The sequence below is a fragment of the Synchiropus splendidus genome, chromosome 17, assembly GCF_027744825.2.
Source record: "Synchiropus splendidus isolate RoL2022-P1 chromosome 17, RoL_Sspl_1.0, whole genome shotgun sequence".
NCBI classification, from domain to species: domain Eukaryota; kingdom Metazoa; phylum Chordata; class Actinopteri; order Syngnathiformes; family Callionymidae; genus Synchiropus; species Synchiropus splendidus.
The window spans coordinates 18231100-18251293 of record NC_071350.1 but is presented as its reverse complement, the minus strand read 5'-3'; the positions used below and the strand labels follow the sequence as shown (position 1 = coordinate 18251293).

Here is a 20194-nt window from a genome sequence, read left to right as displayed (position 1 = left end):
GCGATCCCCAATTGGCACTAACCGATCAGTCCGGGACTCAGACGTGCTGCATCCGTCGCACGTTCTCCTGCTAGCGACATGAGCGTGTGTCTCGCCGACGAAAGGGTTCCTGTTCGATCCCCTCCGGACTGCACACGGCCCACCGGCGCCCCCTATCGAATTCCACGTGCAGCTTCCTCCCGCCAACCTCTTCCTGTGATCAGTGTGTGCCGATTACTCCGAGCGATAGACGCAGGGTCTGGCTGCTTAGCGTAGCCATGACAGGTCACACGCTCCCGTCCTGTTGGCACACCGAGGGACGGAGCCGCTGTAGTGTTGCCTGCTCTCTGTGATGTCAGTGCCAGGACCCTGCTCTATCGCTTTGCTGACTTGTCTCTGACTTATATGAGTTGAATAACATAAAATAACATGATATGATGTTATTTATGTTATTTCCGGGTGAAGAACTCCTGTAAACCTCGCAGTATTGAAACTCAGTGAACAAGGCATCTTAGACAAGCTGAAAAACAAATGGTGGTACGATAAAGGTGAATGTGGAACCAAGGACTCGGGAAGTAAGGTCAGTCGCTGCAGGTCTCCACACACTGACAATACACTGTGACCTGTTCATGAGCTCCACTCACACTGACTCTCACACACACAGTCACACACACCAGCAGCATGTTCACTAACATTGTCTCATACTCGGAATTGAACCATTGTGCTGCTGCTTTATCGTCCAAACCTTTATTGAAATTTACTTTATTGGTGTTTTGTCCATTTGTTTAAGACCCAAGTGTCCGTCCTTGATCTGACGCTGCCCCAGCAGAGGAAACCAAAACGTTCTCAGCTGAGAAGAAGGAAAGGGTTGACTTTATGGAGGGAGCAACAAAGCCACTGGGACCAAATCAGAGCTCGTGCAGGCGACGTGCTCAGTTCACAGTTGATGAGGAGAGAGGAGACTGTGGAAGATTATTATTATTATTATTATTATTAGAAGCAGTAGCAGTACTAGTTCATTATTAATAGTCATTATTATTGTTATTATTATCATTAGTGTTAGTAGTAGTCGTGATAGCAGTTGTATTAGTATTAGTATTAATATTAGTATTCCGTTGGTATAGAATATTTTTGAGACCAAATTAGAGGGTTCAGCATGGGCGAAACACTCGGGACATAACCCAATATTATTATTATTATTATTATGATTATGAATATTTTTTTATATTTTATTTTTATTGTTTTTTTTATTATTTTAATTTTTTATAAGCAGTAGCAGTACTAGTTACTTCTTATTAGTATCATTTTATTATTATCATTGTTATTAATAGTCATGGCAGTAGTAGCACCAGTATTTGTAGTAGTATGTGTTGGGACCAAATCAGAGTTTTTAGTGAATGTAGAAAACGGAGTGAGGAAAATGTCAGTTTCGTTCATCTGGACTTGTAATCGATGTCAGTTTAATCAGAATGACTGAGGGACCAAATCAGAGCTTGTCTGCCCGTCAGGATGCTGAGACGTTCTGCGCCGTACAAATGCTGAAACTCACATAAATTAATTTCAATGTCATCGTTTGGCTTTGAGCAGCAGCAGAATGGTTCAGTTCGCAGCTCGGAACTTTGACTGTGCAAATACTGTTTGTCGGAGTTAAAGATGCTAGCTGAGCAGTAGCTAACCCTCTGTAGACCTGTACGACCACGACCGCCTTCCTGCTAGCTAGCTAGCGAGCGCGGCGTAGCAGCACCACAACTCTGCATTCACCTTCTCCGATTACTGACGGTTGCTAGCGAGTTGGCCTGAATGTCCTAGCGTAGCCTGATAGCTAGCAGGATGTGTAGCAGTGCAGGCTTGACTCTGCCCCCTTAACGGTGGTCTCTGCCTCCCCCAGGACAAGACAAGCGCGCTGAGTCTCAGCAACGTGGCCGGAGTCTTTTACATTCTGGTGGGGGGACTCGGCCTGGCCATGACCGTGGCCTTGATCGAGTTCTGCTACAAGTCACGGCAGGAAACCAAAAAGCTCAAGCTGGCCAAGAACGCCCAGAACTTTAAGCCGGCGCCGCCCGCCAACAGCCAGAATTTCGCCACCTACCGCGAAGGCTACAACGTGTATGGGACCGAGGCCGTGAAAATCTGAGGGAAAATGACGACTCGGACGGCCGCCGAGCCTAACGCCGTGACGGACACAATCACACACAAGTCGACACGAGTCGTGGCAGTCGACGCCTCTGGAATCACGGGAGTCGCCTCCAGTAGTGCCTTATGAAGCGTCGTCGAAAAACTAGTTCCTGCTTCTGTTTTTTTTTTTGGGGGAGGATTTTCAAAGAAGCCATGATTTACTATTGACCTGCAGTATTTATCGAGTCATTTAACGACTTGTTTTGTGGTGAAACCTTCAGTTGGATCAATGTTTAGTGAAGTACTTTCTTGTTTTGCTCTAGTCCTTCGTTCCCGCGTGGATATTCCGGGGGAGTTGTGGACGCTCGGCACAAACTCTCCGGATCCACCATCTTTGATTTACTCACTTAGTGCCATGTAGTTGGACTTTCCATCGTCACGTAGAAGCTAAATCCGCCGGCGACGTTCAGGTGAAGACCGTCCTCAGTTTCCATCCACGAGCTGCTCAACTGTACAGAAAATAGGAGAGCTTTTTTAACCGACCGGAAGACGAGTATGAAAATGAAAATGAAAATGTTTGTTGGAAGAAACCAACCTTTGTTCCTCCCCGGGTTAGAAACGTGCATGTGAACCGTGAGCGGAACCTCTGGAGATCAGTGATCCAGTTGATTCAAACAATCTGATTCCTGAGACGAGTTGCATGTGGAGAGTGTACAGACGATTTTACTACATTTGCTTCATAATAAAAGACGATTTATATTCACCTTTGCCTGGTGTCTGTGACATAGCATCATGAAAATATCTGTCCTTAAAACACTAAAGAAAAGAGACTCACAAAAAAACAACAATAAAAGTTAAACAAAAAATACTATTTTAAAAATATGTAAACATAGACCTGTACGACCACGACCGCCTTCCTGCTAGCTAGCTAGCAAGCGCGGCGTAGCAGCACCACAACTCTGCATTCACCTTCTCCGATTACTGACGGTTGCTAGCCAGTTTTTAAACTTTTTTAAATCAATTACATTTTTTATACACATTTTTTTAAGTTAACTAAAAAGTTGAATTCTACTGAATATGTTGTTTATTATTGAGGAAGTGATTGAGAGGACGAAAAATAAAATAAGTTTACAATGAAATATTTAAATAAAATTATTCTGATTTTACAAAAATAAAAACAGCAGAATGGTTCAGTTCGCAGCTCGGAACTTTGACTGTGCAAATACTGTTTGTCGGAGTTAAAGATGCTAGCTGAGCAGTAGCTAACCCTCTGTAGACCTGTCCCCCCCAAGTAAACGCACTTTCGAATGAGAAATTAAATATTGACTTTTAAAACGTCGGCATACACAAAAAAAAATCTAATATACTATGTACAACATAAAAGTTGTGAATTAAAAAAACACAAACTTCTTTGTTCATTGTTGCACCACGCACCGAGGCAGTTTCCATCGGCATTTGTAATAAAGCTGGTGATAAACAAACGTAACTGTAACTGCTATGAGTCCAGTTTATCTAAATGATACTTTTTTTTATTATTTGAGCGGTATATGATCAACATATTTACCAGAGCAAGCGTCTTCCTCCCGCCTGCAGGGCGCAGAGGAAGTAGCAGCTGCAGTTCTTTCTCTCGCGGAGGCCACAGCGCCATCTGGCTGTGAAGAGAAGCAAGTGTTTCCAAAGAAGAGGCGGGACAAGTGCGGCACTAGGAAAACTATCATTTTATTGGTTTCGCTTTCATAAAAAAAAGGTTTAAAGTCGAGTACAGCAGATAAAATCTCCAGAAATCCTCTGACACAAGTGAAGTTGAGTTTTTAACACAATTGAAATCTCTCCAGAATTCATATAAACGATGTAAAAAGGTGATTGACACAAACCACAGTGCGACTGCCGGAAACAAAACAAAAGCGGGAGAAATGAAAAGACGTACATGAGGAGTTCATGTTTCCTTTATTGTACACAATTTACAAACTGGTCCTTTAATCAGCTTCCGAGCTCCACAGACCTCTGCTCCGATTAAAAAGGTGGAGATAAATAAATAAAAAGACTCGAGGTCGGTGTGAACTGACGGCCGAGAATCTCCAATAAAACGAGCAGGCGACATAAAAAGTGGCAGACGTGTGGGCGGACCTCCGCCAGGAGGGAGGGAAAATCATAAATGGAAAAATAACAGTAGGGGAGGGAGGGTGTGGAGTCCCGACCCCGAAGAGGCGGGTCGCCCGGGTGATGGGGCTCCTTCGGTCCAGCGGCGCCGTGACATCATCTGTGTTTGTCTGAGGATTTATGAGTGACAGCGTCAAGGGAAACTGACAACGACGCACTGCAACAGCTCAAGTGTGAACAAATGGGACTTGAATATGTCAACATGTTTCATGAGGACAGATTCCTAGGGTGGTCAGATTAAATAATTCCTCGGGAGTATAACAGAGTAATAAAGAAATGGAAGCCAGGAGTGAGTCAATTCCAGACAAGAACTAAAGAAAACCGTTTGAGTCAAAGGTTCCACTAAAGGTGGGTCCGTCCCGAGCTCCCACCCTGGCACATACTTGATCATGTGAAAGGATATTGTTTCTTCTCCTCCTTTCCTCCGCTGCTCTCCCGCTTCTCCTTCTTCTCCTTGTCGTGTCTGGACTCCTGCGAAGCAGCGCTAAATCAGCCACACAGACTCCCAGTGAGGAGGGCGGCGGGCGGCGGGGCTCTGACCTTCTTCCCTCCAGACGAGGTCCGCTCAGCCTTCACCGACTCGCCCTTCTCTTTGCTGGAGGACTTGGACCGCTTGCTCTTCTCCTTCTCCAGAGAGGGTGGGGAGTCGCTGGAGGGACTCACGCTCCTGCCGTTCTTGGAGTCTGGAAAAAAGGAGATGGGGTTGAGGCGCGGCGAGGGGGGCGGGCCTCCCGCCTCACACACTTACTGGCTCCGTTCTCATCCTTCCGGCGCTTGGACTCCTGGCACAGCTCGTGTTCGTTGGAGTGATCCTGCGGGGACACCACAGGTCAGGGACTTGGCCCAGGCCCCCAGTGCTTGAAGTGGACCAGGAGGTCCAGGCGGGCGCTTCTGTCCGCTCGGCCGAGTCACCACTTCAAGCACCGAGCACGGCCACACGCAGGACGCCACAAAAGTTGCCACTGACTCGCTTCCGTTCTTTCCGCTCGTCCTTCTTGTCTTTGGAGCGGCCGAGCGAGACGTCGGCCTCTTTCTTCTCTGGCTCCCTCTCGCGACTCCTGGACCGGGAGAGCGAGTTGTAGATGATGTGGTGCTGCAAAGACAGTCACAGGTGAAGACGGCAGAAAACGGAGGGGGGACCCGCCCAGGTGGCTCTGTCACAGCGGCGGAGCTTTGTAGTCCAGACCAGCTGAAACAAGACCAGACTGAGCACCGAGGCACAGGTCTGCTGACACAGCTGCTGCTGCTGCTTACTGCAGAAGAAACCAGAATAAAGAACAAGTGAAATGGTCTGACTGGAACAGACAGGTAGTTTGCTCTGTGTCCAGTGTGGTCTTGGTCTCGGGTCAGGTGCCCTGGAATACAACACCACTGAAGGGCCCATATCCTGCTCACTTCAGGGGCCTCGCAGCTGCCAGACCACTGAAGCTTGGTTAAATAAAACACCTGATGCGTCGTGTTGAACTGAACCCTCCACTCAACATGACCTCACACGCACACTTTCGGGCTCTGTAACAACCCATCACTTTTATCAAATGAAAATCTCATCACCACTAAACAGGTAGGAGGTAAACATACCTGGGGAAAAAGTGGTTATTAAAAGGGCCAGTGTGGTTCATTGCAAGTTACCATCGGATAAAGTTCATTATCTATAAACTAGTCTGATTTTTAGATGAGAGAGATACATTTCCGTTATATATAGAAGTATTGAACTTGACATAATCGCAGCTCAACTGAGGTTGGTCCAAGTCCAACTCGGGTCGGTTCTGTTTGACTCGCTGAGCCTCCAGAGACACAAAGGAACGACCCAACAACTAAGCTCCTTCACAGGGAGCTCACTCTCTCCGCTCCCGTGTACGCACTAGTGGGGCGTGTCATCGCGTCTGGCCCAGTTCTGGCCACAGTTCTCGTCTGACACAAATAAACACGCCACATCATCTAGTTCATCTGTACGTCACTAACCAAGGGTGTCACCCGCTGCGATCACATGACCAAACGTTCAACGTCTCCTCATCCAGGGGTGTCAAACTCAAGTGCACCAGGGGCCAAACTTTCAAACAAAGTTCCTGTTTACGGACGAGTCCCACCTGAGCCCGACCAGTGGGACTCAGTGAAGGCTAATAGGACTCACAACACAGGAGGCCCTCACGTCTTCTGAAAGACTGACTGGACTTCGGCCCCGGGGCCTGGAGTTTGACACTGCTGGGGTCACTGACATGAAGACGAAAGAGGCGGGTCAAACCTTGGGAATGGGCTCCTTGAGTTCGATGTTATTGTCCTGTAGGGATGAATGGAGATGACAGATGAGCTGGGGGAGGTGGGGGGCGGGGAGTTTTGGGAGCAGGTTTTCAGACAGCAGTTAAGGCGGAAGAAGAAGGGCTGCAGGGGGCGTCACTTCTGGCTCAGGCCGACCTTGGAGGATCGAGGCTTTGACAAGGTTATTACAAACAGGAAGTCAGGATTATGTCAGGAGTGAGAAGGTCCCTGAGCTGCGGCTGCTTCTCTGACAGTGATGGAGGCTGGTGAGTGTCTAAAGTGCGAGTGCTGCTGAGATTGCTGACGTGCTGGTGCGTGAGCGTGTATGTGTTGGAAAGCAAGTGTTCTGTGTGCGGCTGCTTCCCTACATAAATGACTGATGCTGGGACTTACAATTCAAACCTGGATTAGACACAGGAGCCTACTTCTCAGGTAGAAGGTTAAATTAAAGCTATCACGAGCTCCATGCCGGGCAGTGCTCCAGGCGCCGGATTACTGCCCTCGGAATTCCGGCTGCAACTTTGCCGCGCCTCTGTGGACGTGCTGCTGGTGTGGCGGCCACTGCTGCGGGTTCCACACCAGGGTGGTGAAGGCGGGGCCGGGGGGGCGGTGAGTCTTGCTTCAGGTGAGGCTTGAGGACTTCACTGAGGCTGATTTAAGGACGGAGCGATGAGCTGGTGTTTGTGAGTCGATGACTCTGTCTTCTGCTGGATCTTGGGCTCAAAAAAAAAAAAAAAAAAAAAAAAAACTTCTTCTCGTCTTCTCAGCTTCAGCGGCTTGGTCAGGACTTCAAGTATTAAAAATCTTTCAACAAAACAAGTGCAGGCTCTTCTTCTCCAAAAGTAAAAAAGGTCTTCTGAAGGCACATCGGCTGCTTCTTTACGAAAATAGATTGCTATTTCAATATGAAAATACTCAATATCTACATATATTCTCTTGATTATCAAGTCCATCTGGGGAGGCCTCCCCGTCTCTGCAAAACTAGATTCTGATGTCCATGGAATTTCCAGCTCCCATGGATTTGATTGGGAATATTCAGGTGGCTAACAGGAGAACTCCTCTGTGATCTTCTGTGCTGCTGAAATGTGCAACAGCAGGGAATTCCCCGGGAGATGGAGAAGAAACGGGCATCCTTCCTTCAAGCCATACTAACCTTAACAGACGACAAGTGGGATGGAGAAGAGTGGCTGTCGAGCTTTCGTCTTTTGTGATCTGTCAGAGGAAGGAGGAGACGCGTCAGGGCTGTTTTCAGATTTCAAGGCTACAGTTGCAAACATCTCCTGGTTCAGCTGCAGGCTAACATCTGCCTGTCCTAGCAACACTGATTTTAAACCCCTTGTCAAGTTGAAAACCCAACGGCACCACCTGGTAGAGAGTCTGTAAACGTGACTGAGGTGCTTAAGGCCTTTTTTTGCTATGCGTCAAATTTGAGTTGATGAGGCGGTGACACCAAAGTCAAATCATTTGGGGTTAAAAGCCAGTGTCTTTATTGTCGCCTCTCCATAAAGCTCCCCCTTAACAGCTTCTCTGTCAGATCACTTCCAGAACGGCTGCATTTCGAGTCAGGAGCAATTGGCCCTCGTTTTGATGGAGAAAAAAAAAAACACTTAACATTTATGAAGTGGTTTTTGAAACAAACTCCCTCTCAGCGGACCTCAGACCACAGGATTTTTCTGTGGCACATCCATATCACAGATGAGAGATAAGCGTCAGAGACCCAACGTCAAACTTGTTTCCTGATGAGCCGGACCAACTCAACTAACCGAAGTTCCGACGACGTTGATATTATTTTTCAACAGATGTCATGTTAAGTACACGTTCAGTTCCAATTGCCGCTGTATCTCCTAGGCCCCATGGAGAGGGCAACCAGACGGCCCTGTTAGTGCTTGAACTGAATTCTGTTATCCCTACTCTAAAATAATAACCATCTTCCACCACATTAAGCTGTTCTCTCCTCAGCTTTGTGGCTTCTCCAGTGAACGTTTTGTGGCTGCGAACAAAAACAGAAGAGAGAAGAAAGAGACTTTACCTGACTCGGATTCTGCGGACTCTGATCGGGGTGACTTGAGGGCCACTGTGCTCCGGTCTCCTTTCTCCTTGCTCTTGGTTTCTCGCTCCCTGGACAGCTCCATGGGTTCGCCGTTGCCGACTTTGGTCTTGTCGTCTTTAATCTTGTCTTCGTCCTTGGCTTTCACCCGCTCGGTCTTGGGCGTCTTCTCCTTACCCTCGCGTGCCGCCCGCTCTTCCTTCCCTGCCCTCTCGTCTCTCTGCTTCTCTCGGCGGCTCTCTGCCTTCATCTCAGGAGTGCTGCCGGGCGTCTTCTCCTTTTTCTCTTTTTTCTCTTTCCCACTCTTCTCTTTGTCGTCTCGTTCTTTAGAAACTTTGGTGCTGCAAAGAAAAGTTGGGTAAGTTTCCCATATGCTGCGAGGATGAGCGGAGTGTTGCCTCGGTGACAAGCTAACCTTGAAAGAGCACCGTTCCCATTGCTGGCGGTCACTTTGGCTGCAGAACTGTTTGCTTTGCTGGCTGGTTTTGTGGTCAACATAGATTTCTCCTTCACGTAATCTAGAAGCCAGCAACGAGTCAGTTGTGACGTCATGATTTTCAGCATCTAAAGCAGCAGATTCCTCACCATCCTCTGACGTCCCCTCCTCTCCCTTGGCGGCGGAGGCTGCTGCAGGTTTGCTGGTGCTGGCGGGACCGTTCTGCTGGGTGGTGGTGGCAGTTGTACTGGCGGGTACGTTGCGTGTCGGCTGCTCTTTGTGATGAAACTCATTCTCAGGGACCATGTGCACCTTCTGGCTTTTCAACCGACCAGAGTAACTGCAAAATGCACAACAGGTTTGCACAAAGAGCCAGACAGACACAGAAATGAACTTTTCATCGGCAAACTAAAAAAGTGAATTGACAAAAGGCCAATCTGTCCATCAGACTGATGGCGTTAATAGTGTAAAGCAGGGATGTCCATACCGGACCTCAAAAGGGCCGAGGTGGTGCAGGTCTTTGCCCCAACCAACCAGGCAGAGCAACAGGCAACCTGATCATAGTGTTCAGAGACCTGACTGGTGAAACGTTATCCTCTGGATTGGTTGGAACACAAACCTGCACCCACTGCAGCTCTTCTGAGGAACAGCAAAGGATTTTAAAATAATCATTTTCCAGTTGCAATCAGAAAATTGCCTGCTAGAATTTGGAATTATTAATGGGATTGGACCAACGTTTTGGAGCCCTAAACGTGGCACCAACACGACTGGTACTCTGTATTTATCATCAGAATAAGCTGCACTCAAACAGTACTGCAACAATTCACATCATTAACTGTATGCTCCATGGTGAGCTGTACAGCACACAAATGCTGTGTTACCCCAAAGCTAAGGTATAGAGGTCACGTCTCTTGTCCTTCTCCTGAGTGCAGATCTTGAGGACCCGGCACTCCAGTGCCTGGCCCAGGTTCAGAACCTTGGGGTAACAGGGCAGGATCTTGATGAGCACGATGAGGATGTTGCGGATGTGGGTGTAGTCTCCGGTCTCCAGGCAGTGGACCGACGCCTGCAGCCAAGGTCACAAGAAGAGTTCACCATGAGGCATTTCACTGCCAACAAATGCAAGGAGCAAGTCACTCACCTTAGTCAACATGTAGTGCCACTTATGCACCACGTGTCGGAAATTCTCGTAATCTAGCTGATCCGCCTTGTTCCCGCCATCGAAGCCAGAAGCTCTGAAGATCGTCAGGAAACCGGGGTAGTTGCCACATTCCTGCCATGTTGAACAGTACAATGAAATCATTAACATTGCCTAGAAAATGAATAAAAATACTGCGTCTGACTTTAAGGAAAGCAAGGCTTTTGTTTAGTTCACCTTTTCAAAGTTAGCGCGGTCACTGTGCCAGCGGGTCACAGTCTCCAACATGCAGCAGAGGAACCGTCCGTAGCGGTGAGACTCGTTCTCTGTGCAACTGGCCACAGTGTGAATGACGGCGGAGAAAACCTGGAACAGAGGTGGAGAGGTTTTAGAGAAACAAAGCTGATTGCTTTAAACTTTGAAAACAACAAAGAAGCACTTGAGCAGGTCCACAAGTCTCTGCTTTTAAAATTTGTCAAACTAATCTATGCGACTTCTGCATCACATCCATTTTACCACCTCAGTCTCTGAAGTGAACACGTTTGTTTCTTCTGTCACCTCCTCACTGCTCTGACACAATAGATAACGACTCATGTGCTCATGGATGAAGCAGTTCACAACCGAGACATCGACCATTTGTCTCACCCTATCGTAGCAGAGAAGGGTGCAGAAGTTTGGCGTCTTCTGTTGGTGGACCAACTCCACAAACCGGGCGCAGTACACCGCGTCGATGGAAGAGAAGACGCATCGAGGGAAGAGACAAAGCTGCAGAAACTTTGTTATCGTCTCGTTCTTTGTCGATTCTGTAAAAAAAAATAAACAGAAGAAATTCAGCTCAATTCACAGATTTTGTCGTCAACTTTGGGATTTAGAATGTGTGAAAGAGACGTGACATTAAATGAGGGCATTTAAACAGAAAAACGAGGACACTCACTGGCTAACAACCAGTTGTCTTTCTCCAGCTTCAGCCGGTGCAGAACTCTCTGAACGTGCTCCAGCTGCTTCTTTTCCTCCTCCTGCAGCTTCTCTTGGAGGGCGGTGCAGCGTTCCTTTTCCTTCTTTTTCTTGTTGGGAGGCTACATTGGAACCAGAAAGCTTGTCAGTCATTTGCCCTGAGAGCCACACTGAAAGTTTAATTCAAATGCTTAAGACCGAGAGCAGCTATTAAGTGTTGGATGTGATGTTATAGGATTATATCCACTCCAAGGACTTACCATTTCCGGGTTTTCTTCGATGGCCTTGATCTGAGCCTTCAGCTTGTTGACCTCACGATCGTAGGCCGCGTGTGGGACGGCAAGGTCATACATGGTGAGGGACCAGAAGGTGGCATAGAACTGAGGGCGAATGTCGTCCCAGACCCTGGGTGGATGTAGGGACACCACGGCTTCGTGGACAGCCGCCATGACCTGCTCACAGGCCGTCACGTACCGCTGCATCTTTTGCTGCTGTCTGTTGCCTTTGTCTGCCTTCTTCAGCTCATCATACTTCGACTGTGAGAGACAGACAAACAAGCATGTCTCTGCTCAGGCCAGTTGGTAATCCATTCCACAGGAGTAACAAACTTTGTTTTCGTGCCGTGGTCTAGCGCCCAAAAGCAGCAGCACTCACCGAAATCTGATGGGCATACATGGGCCGAGACAGGAAGAAGGCTGCGTCGTGCGGAGTGTGGAACTGGTTACAGAGCACGTCAATGGATGGGAGCCGCTTGATGTAATCTTCAGTGCTGAGGTTGGAGGCCAGGAATCCGCCAAACTGCACCAAAGTGTCATGACACTGGCAGACAAGAGCAGAAGGTCAGCGCAGATCCCTTCATTACTACAGACATGTTAGATGGGGAAAGGCCCATTGTTCTTCACCTGATCGTAGAGGTGACCCACGAGTTTCAGGTGCTTCTCTCCACCCTCCAAAAACACCACACCATTTTGTTGCTGGGCCAACAGGATACAGAGTGGTAGAGCCAGCTCATGATCCAGCAGGGCATCCTTCAAGCGTTGCGAGGACTTCTTGGTGTTTCGGATCTGGCCAAAGTAGCCTCCCTGTGGAGGAGAAAGAGCAGGATTCATAAACAGCACAGCAACTGTATGCAAGCCAAGAGAACTGACAGACTTGTTTAAGGGGAGCAACAGCATCACATACACATTTCACAATGATGCAGAGGTGAATGTTTCGTACCTCTGCTTTGAGCTGCTCTCCTCCAGTCATGGCCTCAAGCTGCTCCATTGTCATCTCGTTTGTGATCTCAATACCGGCCATTTTTTGCACCACTCCTTTCAATATGAGCAAGTCAAAACTGAAGAGGGACAGAGATTAAACAAGATTAAACAAGAAACCAGGGGGACTTGCATTAAAACAATCATATCTCAGAGAGCCAGTGAGCAACTCACCTCTTTCCCGCCTTCAGCTGATTGGTGACGTACTGAAGAAGGCCTGCCAGCTCAATCGGGTATTTTCTGAACACAGCTGCACACAGACTCGCCAGACCTGGAGGAGAGGGCTTTGTTACAACACCTCGACTGATCGACTCAATGACGCATGGTTCTTCACAGGACATACTCTGAAGCCACGCTGAGATGGAGGTGATGTCGTGCTTCATCTTCTCCTTTTCTGGATTGGCCAGAGCCTCGATGATGCAATCTTGAGTCAGAGTTAAAAGAAAGCACCAAGACTGACACAAAATCAGCACTGCAGTCATTTTTCATTACTGGTATTTGAGTGTAAAAGGATACAGGCCAAGACATCGTAGTTCAGGGATGTGAGGTATTTTAAGGAATCCACCACTGGAACAATGAGGTTGTCGTACCACTGGATTTGAGAGAGCATCTGAAGGGCCGGACAAAGAAAATGTACGTTTCAGATACCCTGGCAGATTGTGACAGCTATTATGGCCAACAACTCCACACTCCATGATCCAAAACCGTTCAAAGCAGAGACATCTTATACCACAGCACTTCACAAGTGACACACTCACATAGTCAAAAAGAATGGTGGGGTTGCTATGACTCAATTTGCCAATCTGCCTTCCAGATTGTTTGACATTCTCTTTGGTCAAGCGCCTGGGAAAAGGATTAAAGACAGATTATTAAAGGAAACAAATGGGAAAAAAAAGATCAAACTGGAAACCACTGTTCATTTTTGTCAGTCACTCACCTCATTATGTATTTGGCCCTTTCCACAGTGTGGGCCTTGATTTTGACCAACTGGGGATGGCAGGCATAGGTTTCGTTTTTCCACTGCCCATATAGGCGATACCTTAAAGATAAAATACAGTGTTCAAAACAACAGACACTAAACACAGGAGGGCTCACAGTACAACTCAGGTCCTGGCTAATGGTCGTCTGGAATTTTACAGAAGCACAAAAGAGTTGCGATGATACTGTGACTCACCTGTGCTGGTAGGGAAAAAGCTTGAAGAGGCCCCACAGCTCCTCCGACATGCAGGCATTACAGTCCATCAGACAGAGGGAGGGAAGTAGCACTTGGTCAGCGATACAGAGGAAGCAGCTCAAGAGGGTTTCCTGCAGTAACAAAGACAAGGCTTAGCACAATCATACACATTAAACGCGCCATCTGCAGTGTGTCAACAATACTGACCATCTTGTCTTTGTCAGTAACAGTTTCACTTTGGTACTGTGAATAAAAAAAAAAACTTGAGTCAAACATGTCACTGGTGCAGATGTAGTCGGTGTTGTACCTCTTTCATGAATGACTTTCCCAGGCGCACAATCTTCGCAAAAAGAATGGGGTCATGGGCAAGGTGGGGGCCGAGGTAACAAAGCATGCTGAAGATGTCCCTTCGCAAGCCATCAAAGGTTTCCACAGGGGCCGGGGCCCCTTTGTTCCCCAGTGGATGAAACACCTTTCCTCTTGCTCCTTTTGGAATTGCGGTGCTGTGAGGACATACACAACATTTATCTGTGCTATACATCTTCTGCATCCATGCTGCGGTGACATCTTTACAAGCGTAAGAAATTTTCCTTCACTATAGACAAGACTTCAGACTTGCAGCAACTCGGGAAGACAAACCTTCGATAGAGTGGCTCCACGGTCAGGTGTACGAGCTGGCAGAGAGCCAGGGCGATGGGCTTGTGAGAAGAAGCGAAGAAGGAAGGCATCTGGTCCATAATACTCTGGGCGTGAGGCCAATCCCCAATCCTGAGTAGAGCCTCTAACAAGCCAAGCTTCTGGTTGTCAACGGGCTGCAGAGGACGCGTAATAAATTAGAATCTTTGGATCCATCTACAGTGGTTAACAAAATCTCTTACAGGTGAATTATTACTTCACAAAAATATTTGTGATGATATTTAAATAATTACAATATCATCATTTCTACAAGGGCCAACAGAGGGGTGAGAGGCTGATACTGAACTAAAGATACCTGATCGTTCTTTTCCTCTTCCTTTTCTTTATCTTTGTCCTTGTCCTCATTTTTATCTGAAGGCAACACAACCATGACAAGTTTGCGTGCAACTTGTTTGGCATCTGCAATGTCCCGTTTATGTTCCTCAATGATGGTGGCATCCGGAGGCATCAGCTGGAGATGAAAGACAAAAAAAAAGAGTTAGATCTTACCCGACTCACAGTGGAATGGCGGTAGCCATGTTGGATTCAGGTCTCAAACAGATGTGTGAAAAGATGACGGTATGATGATGGTGACTACAAAGAGAATTGTATACAAGTTCAGTCTCTTACATGAACATAAAGATCCTCCAGTGCTACCAGGTTATGGTGCAGCAGCGCAGCAGCAATGTGGTAAAGGGATTTGGGAGTTTGCTCGTTCGGTTCCTTGAGACAGAGATTTGTGTTGCATTACAAATTAAGGAGGAGGAAAACACTGCACACTCTTTTGTTGTGTTACCAGGACACAGTGACCTTACCTGATAAAATTTGAATTTAAAGCCAAGAATGTGGCAGAGAGTGAGCGGCTCACACATGTAGGACTTGATGAGGGACAGGAAGAAGTCATCCTGGTCCGATCGACTCTCGTACACCTCCAGGATTATGTCCAGCACCCGATTGGGGTCGAGATTGAAACATCCTGCAAAAAAAAAAAAAAGAATCATGACTGATCAAGTTTTACTGTTATTGTGGCTGAAAAAAAAACTTCGACACAAAGCAGCCACATATTGTACAACTAAATAAATGAATAAACAGGCAGGTACAATGTACATTGAGCAATCAGAAATAAACTATTAAAAATAGCCAAACTGTTTCACCTATAAGAGACTTGATGCTTTCCAGGACAATGTGACTGGTGATGTTGCCCGAGAGGTCCTGACCAAGTTCTGTGATGAGTTTGGCGTAGCCCTCGTTTTCCTCCCTTAATAAGTTGAACTTTTGTTGTTTGTAACTGTGGAGAACAGAACTCAGTTAACACTGCATGACCAGTTTGACCAGAGTAGGAAAACGGTTTTAACTACAGAGCTGCTTACAAAAGTTTTGTCTTAATTTTGACGATTTTCTGATTGAACTGGTGAGCTTGTTTGATGATCCCGAGAGATTCCAGGGTTTCTGGGTCCAGACGCTCTTTCAAGATAGCCTCAGGAACACAAAACTGGAAAAGATGAAATATTGAGGGGAAAAAATGTTTTTTCTGGTTCTGTTTTTTTCTGTTCATTTTCAAACAAAACTGTTTTCTTACCAAACAAGCTCCCACTAATTTGGTGTAATGGTCACGTTTGTTTTTTTCTTCCAGCACACTTGTTTCTAAATCTGAGAAAAGAATGAGAAAGATTAACTCATTGTTCATTTGACAGTGGAAAGAACAACAGATTTAGATACGAACCTAGTATACTGAAAACATCTGCCAGGATGGATGTCATGTCATCCCTAAATTCCTGAGTAAGGAAAAAAAACATGACATTCTCAGCACACTGGAAGCATTTCAGATTACCAAAATTTAGGAAAAAAAACCCATACCATCACTTCCCCAAGTACACTGGTGACATGGTCCACCTTCAGGTTCCCCAAGACAACCTGCCAACAGAGCTCATAGAGGGCAGCCTGTATATCTGGAGGTGAAAAGGCAAACAAACAAATGATTAATAAAGAATACTATGCTCGACATAAAGAGAAAACTTTTAATTCAATTAGTTCAGGGGTAAGTGCCAAAAAAATACAATAAAATAAAAGCCCATAAGACCAAGTTGGTTTTGTCAGGATTTTCCCACTATGTTGCGTCAATTTGGGAAACTCAAATTGACACAACAGCAACCACTAAACATCAGGGATTTACCCCATTTGGGGTGTCATAATCCCATCATACGGACCCCTCAACATTACACAACTCGCCTTTACATCATGACTTTTGATGGTGTGACACTGAAATGAGGTGTGTATGAGACATTAAAAGACATGTTTGACTCACCTTTGATTTCACTGCCACTCTCTGTTTTCTGTGTATGGTCTTTGCACAGTTGGACACTGTAAAGAGAAGAAGATGTAGCAGCTCAGTTGACAGTAGAAGCAGAAGTAGAAGATTGCAGTACAAGAGGCTTCTACCGCACTGGTCAAACCAGTAGTGTGCGCTCTTTTACTGATGTCAAACATGTGCTACCACGATTAGGAATACATACTGAAGAAAATTATAAAACACAACATGTTACTTTGCACTTCTACCTTTTTGCCAAGTAACATTATTATTTAGAAGACCCTTTTCAGACACAATTACTTTGGAAGGATACAATGTCTACCAACGCAGTGTTTCTCCAAGACAGTTATCATCGACCAGATGCCACCGTGTAATTCTAAAAACACCCGAGTTGCATGATCACACATACACAAATGTTTTCAACGGAAAAATACACAGAAAAGGTATTGGACATTTCTAGTGTATTTAAATGTGTCTCCCATTGTATTCTCCAATGAACCTGCGGCAACAGTAGGCGCAGGAGAGGGGGCCACCTCAATGAGATATCCATCACGGGATGACAGTGAGGGGCACTTGTGGGTTGTCTAGGCAACCCATCCATAGGCGCAAGATGCAACGGGGAACTGTTCACTTGTCAAAGACAGTTTTACGACCCTTCATCTATTGTTTCAATAGTCAGCAGTAGAAGGAGATAATGGATAAATGACAGATTATTGCGACACCCGGGAGGATAGTCGCTATCAGACTATGAAGCGCGAATGTTCTGGAGAAGACCTAATCCTAATCCCACTTACTAGAATGATGCGTTTGAGTTTCTTTGGGGGGAAAAAAATCTGATTTACTGTTGCACATAGTTTAGTACACAAATTAACCGGCGAGAGCAACACGACGCGATGGCACTTAAAATCCCAACCAGACCATGCTATGTTGGCCGATTTATTCCTCATAAGAGAGAAGGCTTCTAGTCACTTTAACGGCGGTGAAGACGCATCATTTTATAACCGTGCACACGCGACGCTTCACGGGCTGCAGTAGCGCTGTCTCTCGTTAGCATGTTAGCCGCTAACCGTTTTCCCTCCACCTCCAAGCCCATTCTGTAGAAGCTCAAAATTCACTACAGGTTACACTGAATACTAGGAACAGCGTCACGGGTGTCATTTTAGGAGGTGGCTCGTAAATGCGTTTAGTTTACAGTGGCACATAGTCTTGTGATATTATGGCTCGTGTCGCTAACTAGCTCGTAGCTTAGCCACCGTGTTGACAACACACTGAGGGTACCAAAGCGGATGAACGCGGGGAGGATTGTGTCACAGTTAGCACACGCTTGTTCGGTGTAAACAGCACACGGACTGTAACCCCCTCACTCGCTGTTGATGAAACACCCCAAAACGACGCGATGTTCCGAATATCTGTTCGATAGCGGGTGTTAGCTCGTGCCCCGCTAACGTTAGCTTCAGTGCTAAACACGCCGAAACACGTCCACCCGCTTCCTTTACTCATAAGACGCAGTCGGCGAAGCGGCGCGACGCGTTATCGACAGTGAAATGCACTCACAACTCATGCTTCCCCGATTTCTCCCAGTTTTTGATCCATTCACCAGCGAGGACAAGCGTCGCCATCTTCCACACTCAGCCCGGATGTCTTGTTCTGGATGGTCAAATGCGCTGCTGCATGCTGGGATCCCGCTGCGAGTCAGCGCTCGCGCTCCATTGTTGCGCGGAACAGCGAGTGGCATTTACGCCTGCTTACATTTAGACAACGTCCAGCTCCTATTATCCAACCTGTACTTTGAACGGGTAGTTAGATCTGCGAATACAATTTTAAAAAATATTTTTATTCCGTTTTATGGGTCACTGTGTTCCTTTTTTTTTCGAACAATTCATCGGGTTATTTACTGAATGATTTTGTTTGGGGCCTGAATGAGTTTCCTTCGACGGGTGGCCGGTGTCACCCGGAGTTCTGTCAAGTGGGAGAGACTCGGAGTAGCAGGGGGCGTCTTATGAGCGTGAGCCCTGGGTGGGAGGAGACCGAGGGGTGATCCAGGAGCAGCTGGAGGGATGAGATCTCCTCACTGGGATCCCCCTGTCAGAACTAGCAGGCGTTGTCCCGGAGATGGACGTTGAGCTCCCTGATGAAGCTGCTGCCCCCGCGACATGGCCACGGACGAGCATGTACCTTCACCTTCTTCTGCCGCTTATCCGGGGTCGGGTCGCGGAGGCAGCATTCGGAGCAGGGAAGCCCAAACTTTCCGATCCGCCCAAACCTCCTCCAGCTCTTCCCGGGGGATCCAGAGGCGTTCCCAGGCCAGAGTGGAGACTTAATCTCTCCAGCGAGTCCAGGGTCTTCCCCGGGGTCTCCTCCCGGTATGACATGCCCGGAACACCTCCCCAGGGAGGCGTCCAGGGGGCATCCGGGTCAGATGCCCGAGCCACCTCAGCTGGTTCCTCTGGATGTGGAGGAGCCGCGTCTCCACCCCGAGCTCCTCCCAGATGACCGAACTCCTCACCCTATCTCTAAGGGTGCGCCCAGCCACCCTGCAGAGGAACCTCATCTCAGCCGCTTGTATCCGCGATCTCATCCTTTCAGTCATGACCCAAAGCTGATGACCATAGGTGAGGGTGGGAACGTAGATCGATCGGTAAATCCAGAGCTACGTCTTGTGACTCAGCTCCCTCTTCACCACGACGGTCTGATCACTGCTGCCGCTGCACCAACCCGTCTATCAATTTCATGCTCCCCTTTTCCCTCACTTGAGAACAAGACCCCGAGATACTAACTCCACCACTTGGGGCAAGAACTCTCCACCGACCCGGAGAGAGCAAACCACCTAATTCCGGTCGAGAACCATGGCCTCAGACTGGGAGGTGCTGCTCCTCATCCCGGCTACTTCACACTCGGCTGCAAACCGCCCCAGTGCATGCTGAAGGTCCCGGTCTGATGAGGCCAGCAGAACAACACGGTCGAACGCCTTCTCCAAATCCACAAAGCACATGTGGAATGGTTGGACAAACTCCCATGAATCCTCGAGCACCCGACGGAGGGTATGGAGCTGGTCCAGTGTTCCACGGCTGGGCCGAAAACCACACTGTTCCTCCTGAATCCGAGGTTTGACTATGGGTCAAAGTCTCCTCTCTAGCACCTTGGAATAGACCTTTCCAGGGAGGCTGAGGAGTGTGATCCCCCTGTAGTTGGAACACACCCTCATTCTTAAACTGGGGGGCACCACCCCGGTCTGCCAATCCAGAGGTACTGTCCCACTGTCCCTTTGCCTCCAGGTCATGACATGGACATTATGCAAAATCACAGACACAATTTCCTTGACGGAAATGCATCAGGTTCCCATCTACTCACAGAACAGATCTTCCTGATTTGTCCCAGTGTCTGCTCCACTCCCCTGGAAGCCGAGGTGTCGCCATCCTCCTCATACAGTCAGGTACGTTCTCTGAGGTTCAAGTGAGGTAACAGTCGCTTTTGGAAGCAACAGTATTTAAGGAGGTCATAAATACTATTCAGGCGAACAAATCATTGCCAGCGAATTGTGGGAAAGGATTCTCGTTTTATACTGTGGTCAGTTTGAAGTGTCTTTGATCAGATGCATGTCTTTAATACATGACAGGATACAAGGCTGCTGCTATTAATTATGAAAACTGGTGCGATAGACGGGATTCGTTCACATGACAATAAACGCTGAAGAAA

The 20194-nt window shown here is 47.4% G+C and overlaps 2 protein-coding genes and 1 long non-coding RNA gene across 12 annotated transcripts in view; 1 reads left to right on the top strand and 2 right to left on the bottom strand.

Annotated features, from left to right (window-relative positions):
- LOC128747926 (glutamate receptor 3-like) overlaps positions 1-2877 on the top strand; it is an 82050-nt gene extending 79173 nt beyond the window's left edge. Inside the window, exons 33-34 of one of the 6 annotated variants that reach the window (XR_008412741.1) lie at positions 445-559; positions 1868-2016. Coding sequence is in view for 5 of the 6 variants with exons in the window: in XM_053846169.1 (XP_053702144.1) it covers positions 445-559; positions 1868-2113 (361 nt within the window). In the remaining variant the exon portion in view is untranslated. Of the gene's footprint in view, positions 1-444 lie in introns of all 6 variants that reach the window. The other 5 variants (XM_053846169.1, XM_053846173.1, XM_053846170.1 and 2 more) reach the window with 5 other exon arrangements.
- LOC128747929 (uncharacterized) lies at positions 1198-3697 on the bottom strand. Of its 2 annotated transcripts, XR_008412744.1 has the most exons (4): positions 3659-3697; positions 2859-2924; positions 2690-2780; positions 1198-2603 (listed from the first exon to the last, which is right to left on the bottom strand). It is a non-coding gene; the product is annotated as an uncharacterized LOC128747929 (long non-coding RNA). The 2 variants fall into 2 exon arrangements; XR_008412743.1 differs by lacking the exon at positions 3659-3697 and having other exon boundaries at positions 2859-3645.
- Positions 3698-3793: 96 nt separating this feature from the next.
- On the bottom strand, positions 3794-20013 carry thoc2 (THO complex 2). 4 transcript variants are annotated; one of them, XM_053846175.1, is made up of 38 exons: positions 19850-20013; positions 16496-16551; positions 16048-16139; positions 15914-15965; positions 15770-15840; positions 15561-15682; positions 15345-15478; positions 15006-15166; positions 14821-14913; positions 14507-14662; positions 14155-14327; positions 13823-14018; positions 13723-13758; positions 13516-13646; positions 13279-13380; positions 13100-13184; positions 12858-12951; positions 12685-12765; positions 12516-12612; positions 12304-12421; positions 11988-12167; positions 11740-11904; positions 11346-11621; positions 11066-11207; positions 10777-10934; positions 10369-10497; positions 10135-10266; positions 9875-10059; positions 9143-9333; positions 8973-9075; positions 8540-8898; positions 7664-7722; positions 6497-6532; positions 5222-5347; positions 5003-5066; positions 4795-4937; positions 4658-4725; positions 3794-4378 (listed from the first exon to the last, which is right to left on the bottom strand). In XM_053846175.1, the coding sequence occupies exons 1-38, from the start codon at positions 19921-19923 to the stop codon at positions 4351-4353; spliced, it is 4668 nt and encodes a 1555-aa protein (XP_053702150.1). In that variant the 5' UTR covers positions 19924-20013; the 3' UTR covers positions 3794-4350. The 4 variants fall into 4 exon arrangements, 3 of the variants coding, with proteins under 3 accessions (XP_053702150.1, XP_053702151.1, XP_053702152.1); XM_053846176.1 differs by lacking the exon at positions 19850-20013 and adding an exon at positions 18053-18165; XM_053846177.1 differs by lacking the exons at positions 6497-6532; positions 19850-20013 and adding an exon at positions 18053-18165.
- Positions 20014-20194: the final 181 nt, after the last annotated feature.